A 17,556-nucleotide genomic window follows, 5' to 3' on the forward strand; every position below is an offset into this window, starting at 1 on the left:
GGTCAAGAAGTGATAAAAATGAGCAACATTTCAGATTAGTGCTTTTCAAACTGCATTCTGGAAACTGGCAATGTTAAAGTTGCCAAGTTTGAAACACACTGTTTTAGATTACAAGGTTTCACATGAAATTAAATGCAACTTAAAGCAAGGAAGCTTTTTTTTTATATAAGATCAATTATGAAATAATTAATTATTCAAAGTGTAAGGAATAAATGAGAATTTTTGTAGTTTTTAGTTTATATTAACATTCAGCTCACCAGAGAAAAAAATTTTAATGGACACATTCAGAAATTGCCTTTTTTTATTTCAATAGTAACACAACTGTAAAACAGAAAAAAAATGGAATCTAAAGAAATTGTTTTGGGAAATTTCTTAACAATAAGCAATAAGGAAACATTACTGCATTAGTTGTTATTTGGCAAATGTAAATAAGAGAAATGTTTAGTTCTTAAGTGTTTGGCAACTTCCTTTTTTAAAAAAAAAAACATATTTTTTCACTGTTTGGTTTAATCAAAGAAGTTATGAAGTGTTTCAAAATTCTGAATATACCTGTCTAAATAGTATCAAATTGTATGTATCTAGGTTGGCAATTTCAATATTTGAAATAGAAGTTATTATCTGTAGTATTATTTAGCTAGTCTGAATAATTTGATTATTCCTCATACTATTCAGAGAAGCATTTTCCAATAAGATAGTACTTTAAGGACCAATATATTTAAAAATGTAAGATTTTCTATTATATAGGATTATATACTATTGATGCTATATGTATTTGCTTTTCCAGAAGAAATCCCTTTCATGCTTTAAAAACGCACCTTAATTTCATATTATTCAGTGTAACATATATAATAGTAAAGAAAGTACCAAACAGGTTATGTGTCAAAAAAGAGCGCTACACATTACAAGGCAATTACACATTTTTTGACAGAAAAGTAAAAGGCAATTCACAATCATTTCCAAGATATCTGTGAGATTTAAGGCCATTTGTTCTACTGTAAAATTTTGACACAAATACCCAGAAAAATGTGAATTTCTTGTAAAAACTGTACATGCAAAAACACCGGATAATTGAGATAAGAACAGGCATATCATAAAACACTTGAGTAGTTCTATACACAAAGTTGTGCACAAAACAATACAGTTGTGCAGTTTTAATCAAGTTAAATAAGATTCACAACTTATGTGCCCTCCATGGCAATGTGTCTCAGCCAACTCAAATGAGCCGGACCTCTTTTTGAATAGCCAATCTAGACAAACCTCATAGCAACTGTCAATCATAGTAAGATATGGCAACGTAACGCCAAAGGTCTACTGTTACTCAATGCAAGATACTGTACTTTACAGATTTCACACCTTACATGAGAAAACACAGGGCTCAAAAGTTCTTAGAAGTGCATGATACTGTTGTTATCATTTATTATGCCAGCATAATCAATCTTTAAAAAATGTAAACACAAGTTATTTCAGGTTTGGAGTTATCTTGCAAAAATACATTTTCTTACACTATTCACATCTTGGAAGCTTATTCTCAGATATATCAGGTTGATACTTTACTGAGCTTTTCAGTGAGGTGTTTCCATTATTGAGACCTAAGAATGCATTTGTCCCCACTTTCTATTCTTAGCTTTGCACCTAATTCGTCTGGACAATCATTCAAAGAGATATTGCTTCTCTTGTGGATTTTTACTATTGCAAGATAGAAGACAAATGTTTAAGAATAACTATAAAAAGTAGTTAAATTTCAAAAGTAGTAACATGTAAACAGTGATACAGAGGATTTGCATTCACATTATATATATATATATATATACACATATATATACATATTAGGTCAGAAAGACAAAGACTTTTGAATAGAACCCGTGGTCTTGTGCTTTCTCCACCCTACCCCCCCACCCCCAATATTAACAGGCATTTTCTGTTAGAAACAGTAACACTTAGAAACAACTTCACCATTTTGCTTCTTGTAAATAAAAGCTGTTCAGTTGTACGTGCAACAAGTTTGAACATTTTGGTATATGAAGTTAACTTATTTCTTTCTTTTCCAAAGCCCACTAGAAAATTCTACTTACTGCATACAAAGAGCTTGCTGGCTCTTAAAGTGCATCACTGTACTGGAACTCTTTCTTGGCAGCACTGTATCATTTTGAAAAGTATTCAATATTCAAAGTGCTCATATCTGAGTCTGCACCACGTGATTAGGTGGCGTGTACGGAGGTGGTGCCGGAGATGGCTTGATTCCTCTGACCCTCATGTAGGAAAGAAACTGGTCTGGGATCTCAGCTAAGACATCTCTTGCAAGTCGGGCCATACTTAATATGTGGTTTCCAGTTCTGTCAATGTAATCCCGAAATGGTACAAACTGAAATGAAACAGGGGGGAAAAGTTTAAGCGTTGCTTTTGTGGTGTCGTACAGAATGAAATCTAAAGCAGGAAATAAAAGACTTTGAGAGAAATGCAGGAAAAAGCAACAAGAAACAAAGAAACAAACAAAAATCAAAACCACAGTCATAATGGTCTTAAAACGCAATTTAGAAAAAGTTCCTTCTCACCAAACATCTGATCAAATGCACACACAAAAATACCACCAGCAGCAAAACAATGTGGACCACAGATTTCACATGATACCATAAAATAATCCAGGCTTGTTTCTCTACTTATCACGCTCACTTATCTGATTATGGAGCCCAATAAAGTCCTTTGTGGATGTGGGAGGATGTGCTGTGGTTGGTGAAGCTGGGAGTTTCCCCCTTTTTAACTGTTTTTATTATTTTTACTGTCATTTGTGAGCCACCTATGGTTATATTGCTTAAGGTAGGGGCTATAGAAATCTTTTAAATGAATCAGTACATTAATATTTTTCTCTTACCTGTACTATATCTCTTTCCGCATAAACTCCTCTTGAGGAAACCCTTACTTCATCACCATCCAATTCTTCCATGGCTTAAAAGATAAAATATTCCCATTATTTCACTATCTGAAATTAATCAATGCAGCCAACCTGATATGAAATGTGAAAAGCAGTGAATGAGAGGCTGGACTTCTGGCTCCCTATCAACACTGACTGAGAGTGGCCACAGAGAAAGGAAGTGAACCAGGACAGCACAGAGGCTCCCACTAAAAAAGGATACAGTGGTCAGCAAAGGCCACTGAGAAGTCAAGTAAAGCAAGGATGGATGTAGTACTCCCATCCCACTCCTGCTGGAGGTCATCAAAAAGCACAACCAATGTCGTTTCCATCCCATATCCAGGTCTGAATCCTCACTGATGAAGGTCTACATCAGGGGTCTCCAAACTTGGCAACTTTAAGACTTGTGGACTTCAACTCCCAGAATTCCTCAGCCAGCTTTGCTTCAACTCTGAGAGTTGAAGTCCACCAGTCTTCAAGTTGCTAAGTTTGGAGACCCCTGGTCCAAATAATCAATTTCATCCAGGAACCTCTGGAGCTGCTCCACAACCACCTTCCCCAAAAAGGGAAGATTGGAGACAGGTTTAAAATTATCCCACAGCATATCCAGCTATGACTTCTTAAGAAGAGGGTAGACCACAACCTCCTTCTAAATGCTACCTCCTCCTGCAGGGAAGCATTAAGCACACCAGAACCCACCCGCATGTCACATCCTGGGAAGCTTTCACAAGCCAGGAAGGGCATGGATCTAAAACACAGGTGTGTGCGCTAATATTCTCTAAGTTTCTGTTCACTTCCTCAAGAGCAGCAGGTCAAACTGTTCCCAGATAACAGGGCAAGGACCTGCCTCAGGTGTCTCCACTGGACCAGCAACCATGCTGGCATCTAAATCATTTATGAAGATGTTGAAGGATACTGTGCCTAAGACAGAAACTTGGTAGATGTAGTTCCATTAAGCAGTACAGATTGGGTGCAGTTGCTAAGCCAGTTGTGAATCCATCTGGTAGTGATGCTATCTAACCTACATTTTTCTATTTTGCCAAGTAGTAGGTTGTGGTCTACTTTGTCAAATGTCTCAGTGAAGTACTAAAGTATTATGCTCACAGCATTTTTCTGGTCCACTAACTAATCATTTTGTCAAAGAATTTATTACATGAAAAATATAACAAACTATTAAATAAAAAAGTACAGAATTTGTCCCACTACTTGGTATTAGCCTTCTCTTTTAGATAACAGGAGCTATATTAATTGAGGTCCTCACCATCAAATTCCGCAGGTCCAACACCCACTATTATTATTGACATTGGAAGTTTTGCAGCCTTCAAAAGAAGAACACATGAAAACAGTTACATCATTTTTAGATATTGCAGGAAAATAATTTAAATATACACTTTATCCCTTAATCCCTAGTATAGGTCTCCTGCGTGAGCAGGGGGTTGGACTAGACGACCTCCAAGGTCCCTTCCAACTGTTACCTGTTACCTTAATATTAAAAAAAACACACATTACTGAAATAGCTAAATAAAATATTTGTTTTATTTTCATCAAGCATTAATTACCTTTGAATCAATTAACCAACCTGAAATGTATTTTCAAGTTTTCATCAGGAAATGAAATAATAGTTTCAAACATACAAGAAAATTTACATTATTTAAAACTACAGAGGAAAATTAGAATCTCAATATTCTCTCACTGCTTCCCATCACCCAGGTATTCAAAGGTAAAAATATAAAAACTAATATATTTCAAAGGCCAGTTAGCTCTTGAAACATAGCAAAATGTCATTACGTCTATGACATTTATAATTTTTCTGTTGACCTCTGATATTTTAAAGATTCAACATACATCATTTAAAAATTATATCTTACATGTTAATTGATTTAAATTTCAATATATGGAAGACAGCCTCATTGTAATCTGTGAGGGCACTTCCTTCCCTTTTTCTTTTCCTCTCCTCAGGGACTTGGAGACAGCCAAATTGGCCAGATCCTGCCTATGCTCCAGCTCAATGCCTAGGAGATGGGGAACACAGCTAAGCAAGTCAAGTGATTCCCAGAACAAAGCCAGTTTGGTAAGCATGCAGGACCAGAGCCAGTATCCAGAGGGTGAACTGGAGGCATGATGAGGTGGGAGTGTTTTCAGAGAGCCTGCAATCAAGAGGGGTAGGAACTATTGTGAAGCACATCAGTCACACTAACTAACATATGTACCAGGCAGCCAGAACTGTAGCACAGTCAGCTACATTCCCAGTCAGGAACTGAAAAGATGCCAAAGTCCTAGCAACAGCTCCAGCCAGAGGCAAAGTATAATTGTCCAAAAAGCCTACAAAATGTCAGCCAAGCCTGCGATGACTAAAGTGGGGCGAGATCTAAGGCTGAATAGGGCATAAAGCTACTCCACATTCCATACCTGGGAGAGAGGCTAAGGACAGGGCTAACTAAGCCCTAATAATTAATACAGGCATGGGCAATTCACACAAGCCTGTAAAAGAGGGAGAGGGGGAAATGTTTTTATGGAAACCTATCAAAATAATAAATACAGATAGAGAAAGATACCCATAGAATTAGATACAAGTAATTAAGATTTTAGGAACTAACATACAGAGACATAAGATTTAGAAAACGGAAGGATATGCTCTATTTTGTTTCAAAAAAAATTGGTTACTTTAGTACAATAAATCCTCCCCTTTCACAAAGGAAGAGAAAATTTATTTGTTTGTGGTCTGTACCATTTTCCAAAAAACAGTCTGTCACAAAACATAACTTACATTCACTATGGACTCCTTTGCCTGAGCCATATCAGAAATGACTCCATCTGTAACAATGAGAAGAACAAAATACTGGGAGCCATCTTTTATTGAGGCAGCATATCTAAAAAACAAAAACAAAAAAGAAGCCCTCACATTTTAATATTAAAACACTATTTGGAATGCTTTTAAATCTGAATCTAATTAACACTAAAACAAACAATAAACACCCAATTATTTTAAAAAACAAAACAAAAATCAAATTGTATTCAAATTGTATTCCTAGGTTATCTTTTATGGTTCTGTTTTTGGTAGGTTGGACTGTATTATCTTTTTGCGTGAAGACAGATGCAAATAATGAATTAAGTAGCTCTGCTTTCTCTCTACTGGCCATTACTTCCTTGCCATCTTTTCTCATTAGTGGACCAATTGTTTCCTTGACTTTTTTCTAGTTTTTTACGTGTTGGAAGTCTTACTTTATTCTGAGCCTTTGCCTTCCTGATCTTTTTTGCAAGTTTGGGCTATTTGTTGGTATTCTAATTTAATTATGCATTTCTTTTTCCATTTTTTGTACTTATCCTTTTTGTCTTTCAGTTTATCAGAGTTCTTTGCATAACCAAGCTGGTTTCTTCCTGGATTTCTTGTTTTTCTTTTTCAGTGGTATTGATCTGGACTGGGCCATTATCCATATTTTTCAGAGTTTCCCAAGCTTCTGGAGTTGGATCCACCTTTAAGATTTTCATCCATGGAGTCCTTCCCAAGCTCTCTTTAAGTTTGTTAAAATCAGTTATTTTAAAGTCTAAGATGCTGGTTTAATTATATTCTATTGTTTGTGTTTGTATTACACTGAATTCTAATATGACAACATGGTAACCTTCCCTCAAAGTTCCAGCAACTTCAACCCCCTCTATCACTTCTTCTGTTAGTAAGAATGAGGTTCCATATAGCTGCTTCTCTAGTTCCCTCCTCTACTTTTTGGATGACAAAGTTGATCAGGAACCTGTTCGATCTTCCACTTTACTTCCTTCTAGGTGTTCTCAGATCTCTTGCTTGATTATCTTGATCATGTCTGCCAACTCCTTCAGAACTCTGGGATGTAACCCCCTGGTCCTGGTGATTTGAACTTGTCTAGGGTGGACAGGCTTCTCTTACCATTTTCTTGCCTATTTTAATTTATATTTCTAGACTGTCTTTTACGGTTCTGTTTTTGGTACGTTGGGCTTTTCTTTCCTTCCTGAAGACAGATGCAAAGATTGAATTAAGCAGCTCCGCTTTCTCCCTGCTGCCCATCCTTGTCATCTTCTCCCGTTAGTGGACTAATTGTTTCCTTGACTTTTTTCTAGTTTTTTACATGTTGAAAAAAACGTTTAACATTATTTTTGACATTTTTTGCAAGTCTTAGTTTATTCTAAGCCTTAGCTTTCTGAACTTCATTTCTGCAGATTTTTCCTATATGCTGGTATTCTGCCTTAGTTATATGTCCCTCTTTCCATTTTTATACTGATCCTTTATGTTTATAAAATAGAACATAAGCAATTCTCAAGCCAGATTTGGCAGTCATGTAAACCATTCAACAATGATTCAGCTTCAAGGCCACCCAGTGCTGTGCAGAGATGGCTAATTTATGAGAAGAAAAAGCTATGGGTCTGAACCACTCTAGCTTTATGCGCCCCTTGTATCCCCACAGTGGCAGGGGGCAATGAACTGCTGCATTTGCTTAATTCCTGTTTTCTAATTGAACTGAATTGTGTCTACTAGTGTTCTGCTCTTGGGAAAACTTAAATTGTCTAAAGATAGGAGATTTGTGATTTACATTGGTAATAACATATAGTATGATGGATATAGAGCAAAACACCAAAGTCTTGCTTCATTCAGTTTATACTGTGAAAATAAGCTAATTGTTGTTGAAATGTAGTTATAATTGCAAATGAGTCTATGGATGCACAAAAAGTTTATTCTGTGCATAGCAATGCTCTAGATGTTTTGAGCAAAAGTGTTTTGTTTTTGGGGGGTGTAAAAACAGCAAAAAAACCCGAAGAACACTGGCATTTGCAGATGAGGGGAGACAGACAGAAGGGAAAAGTCTTGATAACTGAAGGGATAGACATCCGATAGAACGTGAGAGAAGAAAAGAGACAGTATAATCCTATACGATTTATCCATAAAATCACTCTATAATCCCTGGAGGTTAAGCCAAAATCCAGAATAACAAAATATTTGAGATTTTATTTTTGTTTAACCATAGCTGATCTGAAAGACAGAATGTCTGATGTTCTATGTGTTAAAAAAAAAAAAACCAATGCCCCTCAAAAACAGTTTCTGTTTCCTATGCATCCCAAATGATTCCCTTGCCTAAATATTCATGAATTAAGAACACAAATGAATTTTCATGTTAAAAGAGACAAGAGGGATAAATAAAGTCTAAAATAAGTACATTATGTAATAATGGCATAATATTCTGAATGCAAATACATGATGCAGTTCTTTCCATTTTAATGATGACAACATTTAAAATTTTGAATATTATTATATAAAGTTTCAGTTCTGGATATTAAACATATTCATTACCTTGCTACATGATTAATAACAGGAGCAAAGTTGGTTGGTCCATAAAGCTGCACAGATTTTAAACTCATATAGTATGCTTCCATTACACCATCAATTCCATTGCAATAAGGGTTTTGTGGATTTCCATTCTGCAAGTTAAAACCAGGAAAATATATTAATTACTGAGAATGTTACTTATAAAAAAGTATTATGACTGACAAAGGTCACACTAAGCATTGCATGGGCTGTCTAAAACTTTTAAAGAAGTAGGCAAACTGTATTTTAAGATAGGCTTCAGGAGTTTTAAGGGGTGAAGCGGTTCTTTAACTAACTGCAAAACTTAAATTGCTCATTTTGCCCATTATCCACACAAAATCTCCAAATCCGGGTAAGGAGGGAGGTGAGGCCACAAGATTCTGGAAATTATGATAAGAATCCTGATAATCCGGATGTGCTTCCTTGGTCATACATCCTTCACTTCCGGCCTTTTTCTTTTTAAATTCACTGTTATCGCAACAGTATTACCAATTTTTTAAAAAGACAATCTGCAATTACAAGTCTGTAAATCATAATCTCTCCCCCCCCCCCCAAACTTCACCGGACTGCTTATTTTAGTAATTTGTGAGGCATTTCATTTCCCTATGATGTGGGAAAAGTAAAGTAAATATAATTCAGCATATTCTACTAGAGGGGTCATGTAATTTTGTCTCTGGAAGGAACTGCTGTTCCAACTGCTGTCCCTCCTTCCAAGTTAGGAGGGATGTTTGCTTTTAAGTCATGATAATGAGAGTGATATTGATGAATCGGAGATATGCCTTTAGCAACTGAAGTAGAAAGTAAAGTTCCATTACTTTTGGAAGTAATTCCAAAAATTAAAAGCTGTACTTTTACCAGAAACTTGGGGGTGGGGGGGGGGGAGGAGAGCAACATAGCCACAAACAAACAAATGAATTTCTTACCAAGGCAAACTCATGAGATATTCTTCCATCCGGGGGCAGTTTTGCACCAAAACCTAGAGCTGGAAACATTTTGTCACTATCATAGTCTTGAATGATTTCGCCTACTGCTCTTAATGCCATGCCATATGCATTCAGTTGGTATGGATTCATGTAGTGAAGTGAGGTTGGATGTGCAGGGTTACCTGTTTTAGAAAAAATATATAGAGAGAGGATGTTTAGCAGATGTGACTTTATATGTAAGTTTATACGGTTCTCTATACAGTGCTACCTCGGTACTCGTTATTAACCGGTTCTGGGAGGCACGACGAGTACCAAAAATGATAAGTACCAAAAAAATTTTCCCCATAAGGAATAATGTAAATAAATTGAATGTGTTCCCAAACCAGAGACAATGCACTTTTAAGGCAATATGTAAAAAGTGATATGGAGTTGTATATCATTAATTTACATAAAAAATAAACCTAAACAGGAATACTTAGATTAAATAAAATAAAATTTCACTTTACTTGTATTGTACTGGTGAGGAAAAAAAGTGCAAAAATACACAAAATGACCACAAGCTAAGGACCAGACTGTAAGGGGATGTGCACAGGGCAAGAACTTCTGCGTGACTAATGCATGACCTTTTGTTTCATCTGGAAAGGGTAGCGTGTCACAAAGCAACTATCACTGACAAGTGCTAGCTTGCATGTTGAGTACCAAACAGACTACTGAGACAAAATTTTCTCATCAAAATATGTTCCAGTACCAAATTTGATGAGTTTCAAAGCAGTCAAGGACCATTTGCTACTTTCTTAACAGATATTGTTTGTATTATCAATAGATATTTCTGATTATCTCTTCCCTCAACTTTATTATCTTCCTCCCACATGGAACTGAATCCCTATTATTTCATCAAAGGCTGCTTTCTTTTCCATTTGAACAGACTTAGTCAATAAATTTGTTAGTGATGAAAAAGCTATCCAACTTTTCCAAAATGTGGACAGCAAAGTCACCAAAGAAGTATACTGCTTTGGTAATATTTAAAATTATATTCAATCATGGCAATTTTAATTTTGCTAAATTTGAAAACTGTGCAACAATCGTTCAAAAGAAATAGTCTAATCTTGTCACCAAAACAGAGAAATGGAGGTTGAGGGACCAACTTATCTCTAAATCAAACGCTTCAGATAAACCTGCTTCAGGTTCTAAAAATAAATGTCTTTATGAAAATTATCTAAAATTTACATAATCACGTCCATAACAGATGTCCACAGAATCATAGGGCTGGAAGCAGGAGTGAAATCCAGCAGGTTCTGACAGGTTCTGGAGAACTGGTAGCAGAAATATTGAGTAGTTTGGAGAACTGGCAAATACCACCTCTGGCTGGTCCCAGAGTGGGGTGGGAATGGAGATTTTCCTTCCCCCAGGAGTGGGGAGGGAATGGGGATTTTGCAATATCCTTCCCCTGGAGTGGGGAGGGAATGGGGATTTTGCAGTATCCTTCCCCTGGAGTAGGGAGGGAATGGAGATTTTGCTGTATCTTTCCCCTGCCACGCCCACCAAGCCACACCACACCCACCAAGCCACGCCACAGAACCAGTAGTAAAACAATTTGGATTTTACCACTGGCTGGAAGGGACCTTGAAGGTCTTTTAGACCAACCTCTTCACTTGATTTCTTTAGTTTTCTGCTAGGCTTCATGAGCTCATTTGACTTTGAAAACAAAAATAAGTAACAAAAGCTGCCTTCAAGTTAATTAAAAATAAAATAATTAAAATTGAGCACAGTTAATATTTCATAATATATGGCAAGTGTAATTAATAAAACTATTCCTTCCAGCCACATTGATAGAAAGAAGGGAAGGGATTCCAAAGAACGGATTCCAAGATTTAGATTCATTCCATGTCTTTCTTAATCATATCAAACCATAGTTTTCTGGTTTTATAAAACAACCCTAAAGAGCCATCTGTGTGTGCTTGTATGTATACATTATTACCATAAACTGCATACAAATATAACCATATTGTACAGATATATGCAAACCTAGATTTAGACTTGATTTTTACTGTAAATAAAAATGAATATAAGCATACAATGACAAAAACACAAAGCATTTTAATAGACCCTCATGGGTAAGATAATTAAAAGCTTTCAGAAACATAAAGCTTCCCATCTTTTTCTAATAATATATCAGAAAGGAATTTAGGCAGTGAATGCTACGTTACTGAAATACAGCACAGCATTTTTCACAGCAAACAAAACAAAGAACTCTTTCTAGAGTGCTTAATAATGCATTCTCAGTTTGAATGTACTGGCTTAGATCCACATTTCTATAGACAGAAATGTCTCCAATAAAAGGACTTTATTTTCTCCCTTCTTGCTTCATCATTCAGTGCCTCCTGAAGTAATGCCTATTAAGACTGGGAAATCCTTAGCATAACGTGAGAATATGCAGAATGAAATTGTTACACTTTTCTATTTAGAGAAGGAACTTTTGCTTCCAAACCACTGTAATTTATTTGCATTAAGCTTTTGGAATACATTAAGCCAAAATGAAAGCATGTAACGTCAAAATATTTCCCACAATTGAAATGTTTAGAAAACTGAATGGTATGCTCAACTAAGTGAATAAGCTACACAACTCTTACCATTTGAAGCTGTAAAATCAATAGCCACGGTGAAATTGATTTGAGTCCTATTGAAAGAAAGCATAAATGATGCAAATTGTTTAAGACTGAGGTTTAGTATATGAGGAATATAATAAGAAAAAAAAAATCAACCAAGGTCACAGAGCATCACACAGCATATATTATTTATTTAATATTCTTCATAATATAATTATAAAATATTTATAATAACAATCTGAACTCCTAAATTGTGATGTACTTTTATACTGTTTGAAAATTAGGTCTCACATGATTTGAAGACCGGTACCTACATCAGGCTGGTACCACAAGTAATTGCTTTTAGCCCTTATATAAAGAGCAGCAGGAGAAAGAGGCACAAGAAATTTGAATGCTCATTGTACTATAAACAGAATTTGCATTTGATACAGAAGTCACTGAAATTCTTTATAATGGCTTTATAGGTTTGCTACAATAAAACTATTATTTCTGATTTTTTGTGTTCTAATAAACATATTCTAGTAGTATTATGCCTTGACAGCGGCCTGACAACTATACCTAAAACAATGTGTCTGTAAGAAACTAGTACAAAGAATAGCTATTTATCCTATTTTATTCTTAATGCAAGTAAAACCTTGATTTTAATCAGCTTTCTGGAGTATTTACTTACCCTCCTTTAATATAGTCAAGAAATGAAACTTCTGTTTCCACTAGGAAGGAAAGTAATGTTACCTGAGAACAAATAATACGTAAGAAGTAATGAACATTGATTTTCAAAACAGCCATATAAAGAACATCTATTTTTAGAATACTGAAATATTGTTTTAAATTAGAAAAGTTTACATTTATTTAAAATTTTCCATTATACAGTAAAGTGAAACATTTTGTGTGATCCTGGTATGTATCAGTAATAACTTTTTCTCCACTTTACAAAATCCACAACTACTGAGAAAAGTCCCGTCATTTCCCTATTGACAGCTCTGTTTGGAAGATTTCGCCTACCAATTCTTGTAATGCAAGCAAGTGGACTCAGACTATATGCCCCTGATCCATGTAATATTGGCAAACAACCTCAAACTTCCTGGGAAATAGGGATCCAAAAGAATCTGAGTCTCTATGGTTTCTCCAATGATGCCATTTTAACCTCAGAGTGAGATCAAACTAGATCAATACTGAGGCGAAGGATCTTACCTAGATACAGAAGGTCAACAGAAATTGCTACTTTCTTTAATAATATAATTGCAAATAACCCAATGAGTGCCTAAACCAACCTCATGTTTAAATCAATTATTGTTCCCGAATTTGATTTAATACTCTCCACACAGCTGTCTTGAAAGGGAAATATAGGAAAATCCCATATGAAACATGGTATTGCCCCTATGATATGGATACCATAGAAACCACAGCCAATGTTCTTCTGTATTGCCACGTTCTACAGGGACAATCATAGATTATCCTTTTATTATTTAATTTTTCAGAGTACTCAATTTTTTGTTTGCACTATCTGTTAAACAATTAAAATAAATCTGTTTCTCTAAAAGTAGCAACATCTTACTACATTTATGTGTAAGCTTTGCCCACAAAAAGTTGCTAATAGTTCTTGTTAGGGCATACTTTTTATATTGTTCATTTTAATGAATGTAATTTTATTGGTCAATGACTTCAACTGAATGCACACACTTTCAACTGCATGCATGCACTTTTGTTTTCAGAGATCACAGGTATTACCTCCTAAATTAATGTTTTAAAAGTACTGCTTGATTTAGCATTAATGATTGCCAACTGTGTAAATAGTGAAACAAAACAAGGAGAGACAAAACTTTCAAAGTGCAAGGTTATTATTCCTAGTTTCACTTTATATGTGTAAATAAGAACAGTGGTACAGTTATCTGTTTTTGTTTCCCCTGAATAACTGAGCCATTTATATTTAATTTCTGAAATGTTTTGGAAGAACTTATTGGCTTCTGCTAAATGACACATTTACCTTCAAACTTTCACATATGAATTTTATTACTGACAATTTAATCACTATTTCCTAGGACAGAAAATTATTCAGGCTTTATATTTATCTCTAAGCATTTTAACCACACCATGTTAAATCTTAAGTGAAAATCTCAAAACTGTATCAGACCAAGTCATACTCACTATTTTTTAATATTTTGAGCAATCTTAAACAGTGATGATAAATTTTGGAGGCTCTATATGCAAATTCTTCCAGAATTTAACTGCAGTAATTTTAGTGTGATTTTATATATTTATGCTTTCATTTTAATGTTGTAAGCTGCCCTGAGTCACTTTCTGGCAGGAAGGGGTGGCAAACAAATTTAATAAATAATAAAATTGACAAATTCACCACCAGGCAATTGCTCAGAACAGCTTACATCCTGCAATGATATCTGTAACACCATAAAACATCCATATCTGCCTATCCCAGGTCCTTGGGAAGGACTTGTTAGGCAGACAAAAATGCCAAATCCAGTCTGAACATCTGGATGACTGTGCAACGAACCATAACTTACTTCAGGATACATACAAAGGATGGAAATGAAGTAATAAAAACCAGGCACTTAACTGTTCCTGAATTAACATATTTTTTCTTTTTTGCTTTTTTCTTTGGATTGATTACCTAGGAAGATAAGTAAATAAAGTATATTCAATATTAATGCAAGTTTTTTCTCGTTTCATATACCTTTAGAATTCAGCTGTATCCCTTTAACATCCATTATACACACTTCTCCAAACAACTAAGTTTTCAAAAGCAAATATGAATTTGCATGGGCTCTTTGGCTGCTACTAGATCTTTTTCGCTGGTCCAATAATTTAATCACTTTGTCAAAGAATGCAACTAATAAAATTTGTGGCATGGTCTGTTTTTGACTCTGTGCTACCTCCTATTTTAATCCTAGTACCATGTAAATAGGTTGACTAGTAACTCATAGTGGCACAATAGCACGATTCATCTAAGCTTCTTGGGTAAAAAGAAAAATGTTTTCCGAATGAAATTAATTTTAAATCTATAAAATCCTGATTTTTTGTAGTGAACAAATTTATCTTAATATGCCTGAGTAATGGGAGAAGAAAAGAGTAGACAGATTCCAAAGACTGTTTTTATCTTTTCTCAATTTCTTTAATAAACTTTAAGTAAAGGTTTGAGGTGATAAGTATTAATTTCTTAAAATAAGGAAAGATACACAGAGAGAGCAAGAGAAAGGGCGGGAATCAATTTAACTCTTTACCTCATATACATTAAACTGTGACTGTCCTCTAGACAATTCCCTATAGCTTGTGGTGAATTGTCCAATAAAATCATGACTAGAAAAAACAAAGAAATATTCACATTAGTAGAATCAAGCATTACAATACAATGACATATGTTAATATATTTGCCTAAGTTTTTTAAAAATAAATTGTTCACAATTTTGGAGACTATGAATTGCAGTATTTCAAATTTCTATAAACTTAATAATAACAGCAAGCTCTTTGCAATGTTCATATTCTCAATGGTTTGCACTTGGCCACTAGCTGATCTTCTGTAACATCACACTGTTATTAACAGAAATTAAAGATTCTGTACAGAAATGCAGTGCTAATGTTTGAAGTAGCAAATTTTAGAGGCCTGCTGGCCAAGAAACAATTAAGGCAGTGACCCATAAAATGCTTAGCTTGGGGGATAGCCAACTAATTGGACAGGGAGGCAAAGTAGTTAATGGTGCTGCGGAGTGAATATATACTTAAATGAAGGAGCCAAACATTTGGTTGTTAAGTCACTATTTTTTTCTTTAAAGAATAAGAATAAGAATAATTTTATTTCTATACCGCCCTTCTCCCGAAGGACTCAGGGCGGGGTACAGCCTATTAAAAGCACAAAACAAACATCAATTAAAATTTAAAGAAGGATCAAAAGCATCAAAAATATATGAGTTTGATTCTTGATAAAAATATCACATCAGGCACTTTTTTAAAAATTAACTTTTCTTTTGTTTGCTAAAACAGGGATCTCCAACCCCCGGGTCAATGGCCTATTACTGTGATGGTGGACCTATGGCATGTGTGCCGGACGTGGCACACAGAGCCATCTCTCCGGGCACGTGAGCCGTTGCCCATTGCTCTTCTGGGTTACGTCGCGCCTGCCAGCTGGTCTTCATGCATGCAAGACTGCCAGAAACTGGAAGAGCAGCAGCCCAGAGTGCATGCGCATGCCAGGAAGATGATCTTCCAGTTTCCGGCACGTGCATTCACACTGGCCACCTGGTCTTCCACACGCACACGCGAAGAACAGCAGCCAGAGCACAGGCACACGCCGCAAACCAGAAGATCATCTTCCCGGCATCCACATGTGCATCAGGCAGCTGCTATTCTGGGTTTTGGCGTGCACGTGCTCCCATTTGGGCACTCGGTGCCGAAAAGGTTCGCCAACACTGGCCTATTAGAAACTGGGTCTCACAGCTGGAGGTAAGTGGTGGGTGAGTGAGCAAAACCAAAATTATCCCCCACCTCCCCCTGGTCTGTAGAAAAATTGTTTTCCATGAAACTGGTCCCTGGTGCCTAAAAGATTGGAGTCATATGTGCTAAAAGAAATAAAAATTGAAAGCATGTCTCTCAAAAGTGAAGGGGCACATGCATTTTATCAGAATTTTTCCACACACCAGTATGCTCAGTGTAGAAGTACAGTGTATTTACATAAGTTTTGTATTTGTGTGTTTGTATTCATTTTTGGTATAAATGAAACGAAAAGTAAGGAAACGGCAAGCAATAAGAGTTGCTAAGATTCATGTCTTTTCTCTTAATACGCATATTCCCATCTTAAAAGATTTCAGTAAAATTAACTGATAAATGCACCTTCATAACACCCCAAATAGCTAACATCAAAAATATAAGTAATGCTATATTGTCTGTACATTTTGTGAAGTGCAGATAATACTTACCTTCCATCTCTATCCCAATCATACACTTCTACCTTAATTGTTCTGTAAAAAAAATAAAGAAAGTATTCTATACATTATTTGAACTGCACTATCACTGCCAATCATTTTGCTCTAATGTAAAGGGCAATATAATTCATTTATAGAAGTCTCAAGATATCCTTTCAAGAGGCAAATATTAAGATGATGTACAACTGAATCTAAGATCATTATAAAAAATCTTTAAAGTCCAACTAGTTACTCAAAAATTTAGCCAATTTTTTTTTATTTGACTGAGAAAAATATACGTCTTATTTAACCTGTCTGATATTCCAAAAATGGGTATCCAAATCTAAGATTCCACAGGGAAGAAGATATAGTAAAACCTCAATTTTGTAGACTCCTCTTCAGCAGATTTCAGATACAACAGACAGAATTTCAGATGAGATTTAATTTCCAAATAATAAAATCCATTGTTCTCAAAACAATCTAGGCAACTGCCATAATATATGTCATTTCTATCTTTTGATACCATTTATATAATTATGTAGTTCACATAATTTACATAAAATTATATACATAATACAAATGTTAAAAAATAAATGAAGTAAACTGATGCAAATGACATAAATTACATCAGTTGACTGGACTGATATAACGAACACTTGGCTTTAACATAACTATTTTCCCCAAACTGGTCTACGTAACTTAGATTTTATTGCAATGAAGAAATGAGCTACTGTAAATATTTCATGTTTTATTTTTAAAAAACTGAAATACAAACCTTTTAATTAAACAAATAACTTAATACATGGATAAGGAACAACCAAATTTTCAGTCATCGTCACAAAACATTCAATATCTGTTCTTATTTATTTGGTAACTTTTA

The 17,556-nt window shown here is 35.2% G+C and overlaps 1 protein-coding gene across 2 annotated transcripts in view; it reads right to left on the reverse strand.

Moving 5' to 3' along the window:
• Positions 1-2,051: 2,051 nt before the first annotated feature.
• Positions 2,052-17,556, reverse strand: part of CPNE8 (copine 8) — a 72,547-nt gene continuing 57,042 nt past the window's right edge. For both annotated transcript variants that reach the window (XM_060684159.2, XM_034442061.3), the window contains 11 exons: positions 16,692-16,733; positions 15,003-15,078; positions 14,339-14,392; positions 12,437-12,498; positions 11,791-11,837; positions 9,161-9,342; positions 8,223-8,350; positions 5,676-5,778; positions 4,170-4,227; positions 2,870-2,943; positions 2,052-2,362 (listed from right to left, as the gene is read on the reverse strand). In XM_060684159.2, coding sequence (XP_060540142.1) covers positions 2,174-2,362; positions 2,870-2,943; positions 4,170-4,227; positions 5,676-5,778; positions 8,223-8,350; positions 9,161-9,342; positions 11,791-11,837; positions 12,437-12,498; positions 14,339-14,392; positions 15,003-15,078; positions 16,692-16,733 — 1,015 coding nt within the window. In that variant the 3' untranslated portion in view covers positions 2,052-2,173. The remainder of the gene's footprint in view (positions 2,363-2,869; positions 2,944-4,169; positions 4,228-5,675; positions 5,779-8,222; positions 8,351-9,160; positions 9,343-11,790; positions 11,838-12,436; positions 12,499-14,338; positions 14,393-15,002; positions 15,079-16,691; positions 16,734-17,556) is intronic.

This window comes from Pantherophis guttatus, chromosome 7, assembly GCF_059756535.1.
Source record: "Pantherophis guttatus breed Tessera chromosome 7, ASM5975653v1, whole genome shotgun sequence".
Lineage (NCBI taxonomy): Eukaryota > Metazoa > Chordata > Lepidosauria > Squamata > Colubridae > Pantherophis > Pantherophis guttatus.